Below are 16,258 nucleotides of genomic sequence, written 5' to 3' on the forward strand. Positions count from 1 at the left end.
ATCTCCAGGTAGGCGCTCACTAGTACAAGTTCCGGTTTGCTCAGATACTTTAATCTGGCAAGACAGTCCACTCTGTTCAGAAAAGCCTGAACATCGTCCAGATCATCGATGGTAGCTTTGTCTGCCATTGTCACAGATGGAACACTTAGCACTAAACACACTGCTTACACGTTGGCACTTAACACACCGAGCACTGTTCTACGCCAATATTGCACTTTATCGCACCAAACACTGCACTTGCCAATATTGCACGTAATCACTTCGGGCACCACACTACCCAATATTGCACTGAGTCCAAGCGAACACTTCGCTCTACAATATTGCACTGAATCACTGAGCACCGCACTAGTCAATATTGCACTTAATCGCTTAATCACAGCGAGCACCGCACTGCACAATATCGCACTTAGTCACTCTGAGCACCGCACAGGACGTATAACGTCGCAATCGTCACACAGGGGGAATTATATACAGGGATTACGCCACTTCACCACCCCTGTCAAACATACTTAACAAGGGGACGGATCCCGCTGGGGATGCCAATTATGTTACGGCCCTCTCGGGACGCAACGGGGTTCTTACTCTGATGTAGTTAGAGGAAGATATATATCCGGCCCCAAGCCAGTAGAGGCTATCAAGGGATGCGATCCGTGACGCAAGTAACTTAAAGGGAGTAGGGAAAGAAAGGTAAGAACTTAATATAATATAATATAACCTTCACCATTTAAATATATAAAAGTAAAACGTACACAAGGGGGAGGGGTATTAACGCTTTACAAAGGGGATCAACACTGTAGTCTTCTGCTGGAGACTATGGATCCTCGAAGCTAGGTGCTGAGTCCGCGGTGCTTTCTTCGTGGCCTCAAGACGTGTCCTCTGAGAACACCGAGCCTACCCTGGCCACAGGTCAGCCACAACACAGGTCCACTGGGGGCACCGTCGTGGAGGCCGTCAACCACACGTCCAGCAGGTCTGCTGGCAGGTACTGAGCCACCAAGGCTGGTACGGCCACTCCACGAACGATATAAGGGGTACGCCCTAGACAGGAGTCTCGTGTGATATCACCAATCACCCTCCTGTCCTCAATACCCCAGTGGATTATCGTCTCCAACCGTCGGTCCCGGGTAAATCCTTCCACTGCCACTCCACTGGCAGGCTTAACACACCACAGTGTTCTTCCGGGGGGACGACGTCACGACAGCTGCAGCAAACTTCACTGTATGGAGACTGGCTGCCTCGGGTAGACTGACTCCACCTTCAACACAGTGGTCCCAGGTCGGCTCTGTAAGCAGACACGTCATTAATAACCGGGACACTAATACACCACACTCACAGGCTCAGATACAAACGCCCGACATATCCACTCCCTAGATGGCGTTGTCGTCGGAGCACCACCTCACCAGAGGTCAGGAGCGGCGGTGTTGAGCGCTGAACCAGACTGGAAACTGGTCCTCGAGGCCAGTACACGCTGTCCTCACTAGGTGTCGTCGTCCGTTTGGCGGGGGTTTCGGGAGCCGACCCACAGATGGCGTAGTTGTTACTGCTCCTTGCTCGGATGCTGGATCCGGGTTCGTAACAGGTAGTGTTAGTTAATTATTACGTTTAGTACAGGAAATACATCCCATTGTACTTAGGATTAGTAAATGAGTGTGAAGTGTGTGTATACAGGAATTACGTCCTATTGTATTAGGGATGATGTTGGAAATTTCCAAGTTATTCTCATCCCTAATACAACAGGATGTATTTCCTTTATTAGGCTTTATACACATCTACTATTCATTTAATAATCCTTAATACAACAGGATGTATTTCCTGTATTAAGAGTAATAATTGACTAACACTACTAATACGTAGTTTAGTATTGTAGAATTTACTGTATTAGGTTGTGGAACATCATATCCACATATATCTGCGTATTAATGCTAGAATTCTTACGAAATAAAGCACCAATATTGCGTCAGATAATGTCAAGTTAAACACATTTATTACCAATGTGCTAGATAATTGAATGTGGTTCTCTAAAATAATCAGTATTCCGTGTGATAATTATTTACGGATAACATAACTCCCAAATAATTCTAAATCGAGAGTTTTTAGTTACAATTGTTATCAAATAATAGTTTTTCTGTCACGCGTGAATGCCATGGAGAAAACTAAAATCTTCTCCATTTCTCGTTTACCACCATAAGACGAGAAAGCAATAATATTTAAATCTCTAGAATCACAACCCAGTCCTTATTAAAGTATTTCAGCCACAATTGCGCGAAATAGTATTATTCGTGATAAATAATTTCTGTGGTGAATGCGGGACGCGGGTTGAAAGAGAAGGAGACGCCATTGTGTGTGTGGGTGGCGAGCTCGTGTTGCGGAGTGAGCAACGAGAGCATACGTACTTGGACAGGAAAGTCGTGGCGTCAGAGTCTGAGACACGTGACGTTGAGATTATCAGCAAGAATTACACTGATACTCAACTTAGAACGAATAATTATTCTTCTACGTGATCTACAGTGCTCGGTCAAATAATAACGCGTCGATATTCAAGCCAAACTCTCAACAACGTGTACAACATTGTGGAAGTTTGAGACTGAGACGCGATACCGGCAGACTTCAGCATACACTGCACCCGTCGATAAGTATATATTTCTTTCTTGATGCATCATTAGAGATTGTATATTTCGTGGGCAGTCTGTCGTTACATCGAAAGACGACTAAAAATCCAATGTTAGTACGGCACTAATTTTTATTTTCTATTTCATAAATATTGAGATTTAAATAGCCTAGTTCAATGCTATGTAATATCTTTTAAATTACAGCTCATATGTGAGGAGTCAACGAGCCGTTAACTACATTCGTGTTATTCATCTCTACGGGCTGCTATGTGGAGATCCTGAGATCACGAGGACGAGGCACGAACGATGTCATAGAAATCGTCTTAAAGCTAACACTTTTTGTACACATTTAATTACTCCAATTTATTCTACATGTCCATGATATTATCATATTAAATGCTTGTCATGTGAACTGGAGATAAAATGTGTTTATTTAGATGATTGCTCTCTAATTCTAATAATCATTAATATTTTCTATTTGTATTTACCTATTGATTCTATAATATTTTGGTCACAATATTCTTTATTCAACAATGAACTGGTGCACGAGCCACACTAGTTCCTAGACGTATATGAAGTTCTAGCAATACCCCCCCAATGCAGGTGTTTGAGGCTCTGACTTTAGTTAATTAACCATACAGTCCATTATTTATTTAAGTGATTATTCTTTCTAGTATTTATCCATAGACACTGGTTATTCCTTGTGTTTCTAATGATCACTTTTTATTAGTTTCCCTCTTTTCTCAAAAATGGGTGGTCCTTCGTTATTAATTTGATTAATTAAATAATTGTGTCAAGCCCCAGATATCCCACACCTGTGTCTGCCTTTCTGTCTCCCGGCCTATTATCTTGCCTTCCTGCCAGCCTGACTGCCTGCTTGCCTATTTTCTTGAATGTCGGGCTAGTTTACTAACTAACTTGCATGAGGGCGACTGCTGGTGTGGGTGGAGTTGAACAATTTATTTAGATACTTCATAATACAGGTGTTCACTTCTTTGTTTATCCATAGTTTACTGGGGATTGCACCATATTCTCCAATTCTTTGTGCGCTGGGTGCAGTTTCTGCAGTGGGTGAGAGGTATTATAGTTTTGTGAGTTGGTGGTGGTGTCGTTGATCCTTCTCTATGGACAACCCAACCCACAACTCGGTAGAGTGCTTATACCTCACTAGGAGATCACCCTTGGCGCTTCTGGCTCTTGGAGAGGGGTTTAACATCACACGTTTAGGGGATGCGGCTCCAACACTTAGCCTCGTTGTCACGTGAGCACACCCACTCGAGCCACTGTGACTTCCCACTCTCTCCTTAGGTGATATGATCTCCTCAATCCCCTTTTGACTTATTAGTATTACCTTCTACCCTGTCCACAGCAGTGGTTCTTGGTTCTTTCTCTCTCTCTCTCTTCTTCTTCTGTACTATTTCATGGGAAGCCTCACTAGGACAAGGGCAAACACCAGCAAATTGGGATACATTTACTGGACAAAGCACATACACGATACATACATACATATAATAATAATGAATCCTATACTCTAAAATATTACAATTAGGTTGCACTCCAACACCATCAGAACTCTATCATCAGCTTGTCAAGTGGTATCCTATCTCCTGGTTCACCACCTGATACTATCAACCTCCTCAAGTTGATCAAGTCTACATACACTGTTGCACCATCAGCAAGAGAATATATATATGTATCTATAAATGTGTACAAAGAAAATCAGCATTTGAATGCAATAACATATATCAGTATAAATGTTCATTGATACACAACAATGATCAACCGATCACTCTATCAGTCCTAGAACGCATACGTCTGTAGGTAATCCAGCCTACGTCTGTAACTCTAAACTTCAGTATAAAACACTTCTTGACGTGAGAATGCAAACAACCACTCACCTCTCACTGCGTCTTGCACACTAATGACAACCAAACACTATCAACTCCCTACAAGTGATCCACCAGAACTTCCCTTCCACCTCTGGAAGTTCACTACCCTGATATCTTTTGGTTCTTCCAGGCTTCACTACCAGGATCCTCTGCAGCTCCTCCAGGCTGCTACCATGAAGTTTCCTCGAGCAATTATGGTGCTTCACCACCTCTACAGAAGCACGTGACACTCCTCTTCACTGCTTCTCCTCACAGCTCGAGGTCGTCTGCTCCACTACCTTGGAGTCTCATCAATAACTTCATCTGGGCTGGCTTCGAAGTTCTCAACAACTTCTTCCCCAATGACAAACCAGCAACCCATCGACACTCCAATAAAAATGTTTCCCCTTTAACACATAAACAAAAATAATCACACAATATGTTTGCCTCAAACCTCTATCTGTCCTCTACATACAGTGAGAGTGGACTCACCCATTTTGGGCGGGTCCATACTCCACCTCGCCTGGCAGGTGAGTCACACTGGGAGGGTCCTTCGCCGTCAGGAGCCGGGCTCCCTCAGTTGCCTGCCAGCACTCAGAGGAGGCGGATGTCGCTCCGTGTTCCTCCCTCTCCACTCTCTTATTTCAGGCCTTCTGCCTTATTAAAACATGTCTAACTTATCAATAAACATTGCTACTGTCGCTGGGCACACGACCAACTACAAGCAATCACTATGAACTGGCGTATATCGTGCTTACCACAGATTGTCTGGTCGAGGGCGCTCCTCTCTCTGTCGAAGCTTGGTCAGGGCGCTTCCACGGCCCACAATAATGCCTCTGGGCGGTTTAATACTCTCCTCGTCGACCAGGACTTGAGACCACAACGTTCCCAGCTCGATTCCACACCTGGTACGTCTGCACACTTCTCTTCTCTTCGAGATATATCACTAGGGGTTCCCTTCTGACGGGAGCTCGAACGAAGCGCGGCTTTCCCCTGTGATGTCTGGTACTCAAGTGAGGTCAAAGCCCTCCAGAAGCGAGCCTCACGCCTCCAGCAAAATATCCACATCTCCTAGCCAGTCATTTATCTGTTTTCTTCTTCATTGGCCATAATCTCAAATTGTTATATATATCCAAGCAACTATTTTACATATGTGTTATCACCTCAATATTTGCTAAACCTTCTAATCAGGTCAGGCTTGATGATTAACTCTCAAGGAGGGAGACTCGTTTCTCCTGCAGGCTGAGATCATAACACTCTCCTCCCCTTATTTTTGAGAGTTATTCCAGTGGCAAAGTTTGGGATAATACATCCGCCACCACACTGTCTCGTTCTTCACCCGATATACTCCCTTAGTAGTCTACAATTAGTTCGTTGCTCCTTGCAACATCCGGCTCACAACTCGCCAGAAACATGACCTTCTCACAAACGATCTGACCTCTCTGGCACCTCTTGGCTAGGCTGTCCTCCTAGGACGCCTGCACTCCATCGGTCCACTCTACGTATTGTTTCCACCCTCCGTTTCCTCGTCTTCCTCTCTTCACGTCCAGAGTCAGACGTCTACTGTCTGTACCTCCTCTGTCGTCTTCACACTTCCATCTACTGCCATTATACTTTCGTCTCCTGTCCTCATACTTCACTCCCTCGTCTTCACCGACGATTCTCCCTTTCGTCTCCTCATTTATCCGAGACCTCATCCTGTTTGACTTCCATAGAGTCCTCGGCTTTCTTCTACTCCTCCACGCTTGTATCATCATCCTTTTCCCACACTTCTCACCTCTATACAACTCCCTTTCTTCTCCTTCAACTCTTCTTCGTTCCCTAAAAGTTTCTTCGGGCACTGTACTACATCCAACAGCACTCGACCATACATGTCGCTTTACCTCTCCTAGAGCGCTCGTAAGCATCTCTCTACACTCACTGCCTCTTCTCCTTTCACTTTCCGGCTACTACTCTTCTTCACTATCTTTCCTCCACGTTTTCTGTGAAACATGTCAACTCCTGACATCTCAAACAACTCAACTCCACTATCCATATGCCTCTGTGCTCGTGGACCACTTGGCGCTCTACTCCCATCCTCAGTCTGTCCACATCCTTTCTCATTCCTACTCAGCACAGTTGCATTCGCCTTCCGACTCTTAATTTCAGCAGTCTGGGCTCTACTCAGGTCCGCTCTCTTCAAATGAGTCTTCCTTGGCTGGGCCATCTTCACTTTTGACCTCACCGAGACTTCATTCTCCTGGGCTGGACCTTCATCAAACAGCCAGAATATATCTACGTCGATATCTTCTACCGGTTTAATCGACACTGTCTCATCTTCTCCAGCGTCTTCCTTGTCGGCCACCTCTGCCTTCATCACTACCGAGACAGGGTACTCAATGGCTTAGCGGTCTCCTGACGCATCTCCTCGGATGTCAGTCAGGTTCACACTCTCTGGTGTCCCACCCGTGCCGTGGCCTTCTGGGCATTCCTCTGGCACAGTCTCCGCTATGACTCTTGGCAACACCTTTGTCCCGCACAAGCCATTTCCCAGGATCACTTGGACTCCTGGAATAGGTATGTCGGGGCATACTCCCAACATCACCTCTGCCGACACATATTCCGACCTTAACTGGACAGTACAAACGGGCATGTCACTTTCAGACAATAACCCATATACTTTCATCTTTCCACTGCCAGCTAATCGTCGATTCTTCCCTATCAGGCTTCTCGCAATCAAGCTCTGATTAGCTCCGGTATCTCTTAAGATACCAACTTCTACCTCAGGTTGGCCTCCTATACTGATCCAACCTTTACTCATGAACGGCCTATACCTCTCGTTCACTAAGTTCACCTTCTGTGGTTTGTCTTGGAACACATTAGTATATTTACTTCGGGGGTCACACATGGTCAGGGTCACAACTCTCTTGCCCTGCCGACAATCTCGCATCACGTGATCCAATCCGTTACAATTGTAACACCTCACCTGGGAGAAATCTCTCCTATACGAACCAGAGTGGCTCTGACTTTGTCCACTCGCATGAAAGTTCCTCGAGCCAGGCACACTACCTGCACTCTGTGGGGCTTTACTGGGCTCTTGATTTCCTGGATAACGAATAGTTTCTCGTTCAGCTCCTCCATCTTCACTTTCAGACGAAGTGCGCGACCTACTCTTCTGAGTTTTAGGGTACTTACTTATATCTGCCCATTTATCAAAATTCTTCTCACCCCAGACTCCTCTTGGTCTTTCATAATTTCTTCCTCCCCAGACTCTACTGGGTCTGCTATTGCTGCATCTCGCCTCGCTACTCACTCTGTTCTCCCTCAAGCTCTTATATGCTTCAGTAATCATATCCGTCCTATCTGCGGCATCTTTCACCTCCTTTATCCCTGCTTCTTGGATCTTGAGCTTTGTTTCCGGATGCATCATCTCCAAGAACTTCTCCATGACCATCAGTTGCTTCAGGTCAGCATAAGATCCAACTCCAGCAGCCTCAATCCACTTCTGGAATCGTCTTTCCAGATCCCTTGCTGTCTCAGCAAACGTACACGCTCCAACTTTGATCATCTCTCTGAAGCGCTTCCTATAAGCTTCTGGGGTTAACTGAAACGAGCGCAATATGCTGCTCTTTAATGTGGCGTAATCCTGGCACTCTTCCAGTGACAATTGGGTGTATGCCTCCCTGGCTGCACCGGTCAATCTTAACTGGACCAGCTGGGCCCATTCCTCCTGTGGCCACTCCTTGATGCTGGCTACTTTTTCAAAATGCTCGAAGAAGCTCTCTGCCTCTTCGGGCCCAAACAAGGGAATGTCCTTCTCCCTAACCCTAACATATGGTGAGTGTGATACCTGGGTGGTGCTCTCTGGCAACCCATGTTCGATCCTTTGCTCAGCCAAGGTTCTATTCGCTTCTATCTGCATTTGTTTTGTTCTCTCTTTTTCTTTTTCGACCTGGGCTTTTTCTTTTTCTATTTCCAGTCTGGTTTTCTCTTTTTCTTTCTCGGCTTCATTTTTCATCTGGAGTTCTAATTTCATCTTTTCCAGCTGGAACTGTCTCTCCTCACGCTGCATCTGGACCTCTAACTGAATCTCTCCAAGCTCTTAATTCGGCTACTCTTGCTACTGCGGCTACTCTTGCTGCTCCTACTCGATCCCTGGGATCTCACTTCATCCTGCCCATCATCCTCCTTTCCACTTTCAGCTCCTTTCTGGGCTCCTTGTTCTGCCGCTTCATTTTTGGCTCTTAACTGCCTCAGCATCTCATCCTTCATCCCAGCTACTTTAGATGCTTTCAACCTAATGCCACATTTTTCTGCTATTTGTTTCAATTGATCCCTCGTGCAACCTTCCAAGTCCTCAGGCTTGCCTGACTCCACAAACGCTTGCACCTTATCCATCTTTGTCCTGTGAGTCTTCCCAAGAGAGAGAATATACACCTATGATCACACAGTTTATCTATTTCAGGAAGGGGTGTACAAATCCACTCTTGGACAGGGTGTGGGTGTGTCAGTTCACTCTCCCAGACAGGCCCCCAATTTATTATAGTCTTGTGGGTTGGTGGTGGTGTCGTTGATCCTTCTCTATGGACAACCCAACCCACAACTCGGTAGAGTGCTTATACCTCACTAGGAGATCACCCTTGGCGCTTCTGGCTCTTGGAGAGGGGTTTAACGTCACACGTTTAGGGGATGCGGCTCCAACACTTAGCCTCGTTGTCACGTGCACACACCCACTCGAGCCGCTGTGACTCCCCACTCTCTCCTTAGGTGATATGATCTCCTCAATCCCCTTTTGACTTATTAGTATTACCTTCTACCCTGTCCACAGCATTGGTTCTTTGTTATTTCTCTCTCTCTCTCTTCTTCTGTACTATTTCATGGGAAGCCTCACTAGGACAAGGGCAAACACCAGCAAATCGGGATACATTTACTGGACAAAGCACATACACGATACATACACACATATAATAATAATGAATCCTATACTCTATAATATTACAATCAGGTTGCACTCCAACACCATCAGAACTCTATCATCAGCTTATCAAGTGGTATCCTATCTCCTGGTTCACCACCTGATACTATCAACCTCCTCAAGTTGATCAAGTCTACATACACTGTTGCACCATCAGCAAGAGAATATATATATATGTATCTATAAATGTGAACAAAGAAAATCAGCATTTGAATGCAATAACATATATCGGTATAAATGTTCCTTGATACACAACAATGATCAATCGATCACTCTATCAGTCCTAGAACGCATACATCTGTAGGTAATCCAGCCTACGTCTGTAACTCTAAACTTCAGTATAAAACACTCCTTGACGTGAGAATGCAAACAACCACTCACCTCTCACTGCGTCTTGCACACTAATGACAACCAAACACTATCAACGCCCTACAAGTGATCCACCAGAACTTCCCTTCCACCTCTGGAAGTTCACTACCCTGATATCTTTAGGTTCTTCCGGGCTTCACTACCAGGATCCTCTGCAGCTCCTCCAGGCTGCTACCATGAAGTTTCCTTGAGCAACTACAGTGCTTCACCCTTCTTCTAGGGTCCTCCACAGCTCTCCTGGCTGCTACACCATGAAGTTTCCTCGAGCAACTATGGTGCTTCACCACCTCTACAGAAGCACGTGGCACTCCTCTTCACTGCTTCTCCTCACAGCTCGTGGTCCTCTGCTCCACTACCTTGGAGTCTCATCAATAACTTCATCTGGGCTGGCTTCGAAGTTCTGAACAACTTCTCCCCCAAAGACAAACCTGCAACCCATCGACACTCCAATAAAAATGTTTCCCCTTTAACACATAAACAAATATAATCACACAATATGTTTGCCTCAAACCTCTATCTGTCCTCTACATACAGTGAGAGTGGACTCCCCCGTTTTGGGCGGGTCCATACTCCACCTCGCTTGGCGGGTGAGTCACACTGGGAGGGTCCTTCGCCGTCAGGAGCCGGGCTCCCTCAGTTGCCTGCCAGCACTCAGAGGAGGCGGATGTCGCTCCGTGTTCCTCCCTCTCCACTCTCTTATTTCAGGCCTTCTGCCTTATTAAAACATGTCTAACTTATCAATAAACATTGCTACTGTTGCTGGGCACACGACCAACTACAAGCAATCACTATGAACTGGCGTATATCGTGCTTACCACAGATTATCTGGTCGAGGGCGCTCCTCCCTCTGACGAAGTTTGGTCAGGGCGCTTCCACGGCCCACAATAATGCCTCTGTGCGGTTTAATACTCTCCTCGTCGACCAGGACTTGAGACCACAACGTTTCCAGCTCGATTCCACACCCAGTACATCTGCACACTTCTCTTCTCTTCAAGATATATCACTAGGGGTTCCCTTCTGACGGGAGCTCGAACGGAGTGCGGCTTTCCCCTGCGATGTCTGGCACTCAAGTGAGGTCAAAGCCCTCCAGAAGCGAGCCTCACACCTCCAGCAAAATATCCACATCTCCTAGCCAGTCATTTATCTGTTTTCTTCTTCATTGCCCATAATCTCAAATTGTTATATATATCCAAGCAACTATTTTACATATGTGTTATCACCTCAATATTTGCTAGACCTACTAATCAGGTCAGGCTTGATGAATAACTCTCAAGGAGGGAGACTCGTTTCTCCTGCAGGCTGAGATCATAACAGAGGTTTACGTGTGTATGAGTTCATCACACTTGTCTTGTATCAGTAGCGTCACTCACTGAGGCCATCCACACACACACACACACCTGATTGTTGGTGTCGTGTAGACGTCGTTAGTAAAGGTGGCGTCTCTGGTCTTGACGTATACGTCGAGGAGAGGGAATGCACAGTCGATACAAAGTTCATGTGTGAACTGAAGTACTGAGGACTCGATAAAAATTGAAAGACTCATGGATCACAACCGCATGGAATGTAAAATGGGACAAATGGAAAAATTTTATATTGCCCATGTGTATCATGTAAATGGAAATTTGAAACCAAAATGCTCCGTAATCCCAAATATCAAAGTTAATGAGTTTTTTCAGGGTGGTTAATCCAATACTATAATACATAGTTTGAAAGTGAAGAGGCTACAGGCATTATTGTGTTGAAGACAATACATTCTCATATATAATGTACGAGAATCGGAGACCTACAAGTGAGTTTATTGCTTAACGTTAATTATTATTTCATCAGGGAATTTCCGTCAGCACAATGGGATCTGAATTTTAGATTATTAAGGTCTGCCCTAATTGCACAATAAAGTTATGTAGACATACAAGTGTGAACAGATCACTACCAGTGTTTGGTTGATGTTATACTATGTAGCCAGCATTTGAGTAAGAATATAAAATTATGTTGACCAAATCACACACTAGAAATTGAAGGGACGACGAAGTTACTGTCCAGCCTGGACCATTTTCAAGTACATTCACTTCCTTTCCTACCATCATCCTCTTGAGAAAAATATTCTTGTTTCTCTTCCTCCGCGCTCTACGCATCAGCGACCCTCAGGTTCTTGATTCTGAAATTTCCTTTATCTACAAATCATTCTCTCGCTCTGGTTACCCGTTTTATTTTATCAACTGTGTCTATTCCCAAGCTAAACGAAATTTCTTTCATCCTAAACCTACTTCCGACACAATTAGCACTGCTCTACCTTCCCTTCATTTCTGAACTCAAAACTCCTACTAATACCTTTCGTCCTCTTGACATAAAGCTCGTCTTTCGACAAAATAACACTCTTCGTAGCAATCTAGTTCACACTGCTCCTCCTGCTTCTAATGCTGCTGGTGTCTACTCTATTCGCTGTTTGTTTTGTCCTCTCCAATACTTTAGTGAAACTGGCCGAACACTAAATGACAGACAAAAGGAACACAAAAGAAGAGTTAAGTCCGCAGACACAAACAATGCTCTCTTCTGTCATGTTAGAGATCCTAATCATCCTATTTATTGGTCTTCCTCTAAAATAATCTTTCCTACCTCTACACAGACGCCGTCTTGTCGAACCGGCTCTGATACACAACCTAGTCCTGGCTTTGTTGCTGTTGACTCTTCCCTTTCACAGTATGTACTCAAATGGTCTACATTTTCTAACAAACGTGACCTAACGTAATCCTACCCTTCCTTTTATCTTTGTTTTTCTTTCTCTTACGATCCCTTTCTTATTCCTATTATTACACCCTTTATTACACCTTACCTTCCGTACCTTTTGCCTTGCTCTTATCTTCCTCTAAGATTTCCATCTCCTCATTTCTCTCTTGCCTACTTAATGCCCTTGCCTCCCGCGTCTCATCCCAATCGACTTGATAATGGTCCAGGACGGACCGAAATGTCGTCGTCGCTTAAATTTCTAGTGAGTGGTTTGGTCAACATTTTTCAGCCACGTTATTATGACTCATCATCTGAATATATAATTATACATGAATAAATGGATCCAGATAATATGTGCATAGGGATAGAGATGTAATTCTCACCTGACAATCACTGTAACGTCAGATTACAGGCCGAAGGCACAACTTGAGGATTCCTGCGGTCCCTTTCTGCCTCTTTAACTCAAACTTCAAGACATAGTCAGTAATGATTATAGATTGTCAGGTGAAGGGCATTGTAGTTGCATAAGTATATCAAGTTAATATTAGGGAGAGAGGTAAAGTGTTCAGTCAATCCCTCTTATACCGACCCAATAACAGGGATTTAAGTATCCATATGATGCAGACGAAGGGCTGCTCGCTGCTCCAGCCCATTCTCCCATACGTTTCTAACGTACTAAACTGATGAACTAAATTACCTGAAATTACCCTACACGAGGACCCACTAACAGAAAACAGAGTACGAACATTTTGCGAGCCGCTACGATTTATGGTGCTTCAGTTTTTGGCGTACGTAACTCTATGTCAAATTCCGATATAATTTTGCAGCAGCAAGCAACCCATTCCTTAACATTTTCTATGTTTACACATTTACCAGTGGTCATACTTATTAATAATTATCTTGATAACATAATTCTTTATAGTTTGATGATAAATTTAATGTGCTCATAATTGTGATTATTGTGCAGCATTGAATTGTGTCAAATGTGAAAAGATTAAACAGTTTTAAATTTTAAATAATACAAATCGTGTTTGTCGTGATTCAATTGTTCACTTTATTTTATTAATTAGGCTATCATTCGGGTGTTAAAATATCCAAATTCAAGATATTGTATTGTGTTGATATTATTTAATGGTAAAGCTTACTCTACCTGTTATTTCTCCCTACCATGTGGAAAAATCTTTCCCTCATTAGAAACTTATAGAAAGAGTTTACAAGATTTTTGTCACTTATGCAGTTTCTCAAATTTTTATTGACAATAAATTTTTTATTACTTTATATACAACAGTGGAAATATTTTTATCTTAAATTGTAACCCAATTATTGAATACTTGACCCTAAAACAATTATTTAACTAAAAGGGTAAATAATTGTTGGAGTAGTTGCCCAGTAGTACATGTTCTATATCTACTACTTCTATAGACAAACTGACTTTTAACTCTGGGAGGCAGTAAAGTTGCTAGCTTTCTCACTCCGTGTAGCCAAGTATACTTTAACAGACACGTGTAGCTAAAATAACAGGTAACATAGCATGCATTATATATACCTAATAACAATGAAACATCTCCAGGTATGTAGTATATTGGCACCCACGAAAAACCACGTTACAAAGTATAATATTTCTGAAATCAGTGGTATACATCCGTCCCTTTAAACCACAGCTGGAAATATAGCAGAATTGCACCTTCAGCTCGTGTATGAAATTTCATGACAACTCTCTGTCGATCATTAAATTTAAGCTATATGGACATAGGGCACCTCTGTTTAATTACTTTATAACTCTTAAGGTATGGTAACTATGCTTACAAACTGCTTATGATCTATTGCACTAATCTCTGTGAATCACAAGAAAAACTACAACCTAATGCATGAAACATATCAAGACATTAGCCTAGTTTCTTGATACGTTATTACAAGGACATATAACAGGATTTGTATGTTATTCCAAATTAGGTACTAACATTTCATAATGCTGCCATCACAAATAAGAATTAACTAATACATTCAATTCCCCATGTAAACTTAACACATTACATGCCTACTGGTCAATTTGCATATGCTGACTGTTTACTTAATCATAAACTTTCATTTGCATATTTAACATGCCACATGTGCTTTTGTTCTCATCTGGTGTGTAATTTCACCTACGTTAATGAGCCTTTGTTATTTTAAATTATGAAGAACAGCCTTGTTCATAACATGATAACACATACCTTGACGAGTTGGATAAGTTGAGGACAGAGTAGATGGAAACAGGTAGGCAGTTGTCCGGTCAGCAGGTGATGGGTCAGCAGATGATGGATCAGCATGTGATGAGTCACCAGATGATGGTTCAGCAGGCGATGGGTCAGCAGGTGATGGATCAGCAGGTGATGAGTCAGCTGATGATGGATCAGCATGTGATGAGTCACCAGATGATGGATCAGCAGGCGATGGGTCAGCAGGTGATGGATCAGCAGGTGATGGGTCAGCAGATGATGGGTCAGCAGGTGATAGGTCAGCAGATGATGGATCAGCAGGTGATGAGTCATCAGATGCTGAATCTATTAGTATTTGGTCAACTCGTGCTGAAGTAGTTGATGCAGTATCAGCAGGTGCCATGTTAGCAGGCAGAGTGTCAGTAGATAACTTTTCAACCGGCAAGATATCAGCAAGCACCGTGCCAACAGGCAGAGTGTTAGTAGGAACCATGTCAACAGTCACCATGCCATCAGGTACTGTGCCATCAGGCACCATATTAACAAGCTCGGTGTCAGCAGGGGCCGGGAGAGCCAGAGTGTCAGCAGGGACCGGGAGAGGCAGGGTGTCAGCATGGGCCGGGAGAGGCAGGGTGTCAGCAGGGGCCGGGAGAGGCAGAGTGTCAGCAGAGACCGGGAGAGGCAGGGTGTCAGCAGGGGCCTGGAGAGCCAGAGAGTCAGCAGGTGGCGGGAGAGCCAGGGTGTGGACAAGAGACACCGTAGCAGCCATCACAATAAACAGCCGCAACACAGCAGAAGTCGTCACCAAACTCTGCCTCTTCCTCGCCCTGTTAATCCTGACTTTCTTGTTGTGTTGTTTCCTGTGGCCATTGTGGTGGTGTTGACTCATCTTTGGCTCTGGCCACAACTGCTGCTGCTGCTGTAGAGTACTTATAGATGTGCAGCTTCTTCCTGTGATGCTGCTGCTGTTCTCAGGCACTGCTCTGTCGCCTGGTCTTGCTACAGCTGCTGTACTCATCAGATACTGCTGTTGCTCTTAACAATGTTTTCACTGTAAAAGAAAAAGAGATAAAATATTACAATTAAAATCAAATTTGTATATCAATTGAAAATGCATAACGCATTAAAATGCAATAAGTTATGCATTTTATTAAAGTCTTTATTTCTGGGATAATTTGAACATTTCTTTGAATCAAGTTCCTCTTTGTACCATGACCATCCATAAATAGTAGAGTTTTGCATCATGATCACCCCAGCCTGTCTGGTGAGTACATCTTTGTGCCGTGACCATCCAAACCTGCTTGGCGAGTACATCCTTGCATCGTGGCCATCCAAACCTGCCTAGAGAGTACATCCTTGGATCATGACGATCCAAACCTGCCTAGCGAGTACAACCTTGGATCATGGCCATCCAAACCTGCATGGCGACTATGTTGTATCCAGATTTTTTTTTAATTAGTTAGTCTCTCTTCCATATTGGTCTCCGAATGCATGATAAAACTGATGAGTTAGCCAAAGCGTTTGCTCATAAAGAAG

General features: G+C 43.9%; 1 protein-coding gene across 1 annotated transcript in view; it reads right to left on the reverse strand.

The window, feature by feature from the left end:
- The window catches only part of LOC138351835 (mucin-7-like), a 45,035-nt gene extending 29,262 nt beyond the window's left edge, over positions 1 to 15,773 (reverse strand). Inside the window, exon 1 of the mRNA XM_069303848.1 lies at positions 14,738 to 15,773. Within this exon, the coding sequence (XP_069159949.1) occupies positions 14,738 to 15,740 (1,003 nt within the window). The 5' untranslated portion in view covers positions 15,741 to 15,773. The remainder of the gene's footprint in view (positions 1 to 14,737) is intronic.
- Between the last annotated feature and the right edge of the window lie 485 nt (positions 15,774 to 16,258).

This window comes from Procambarus clarkii, chromosome 51 (assembly GCF_040958095.1).
Source record: "Procambarus clarkii isolate CNS0578487 chromosome 51, FALCON_Pclarkii_2.0, whole genome shotgun sequence".
Taxonomy (NCBI): domain Eukaryota; kingdom Metazoa; phylum Arthropoda; class Malacostraca; order Decapoda; family Cambaridae; genus Procambarus; species Procambarus clarkii.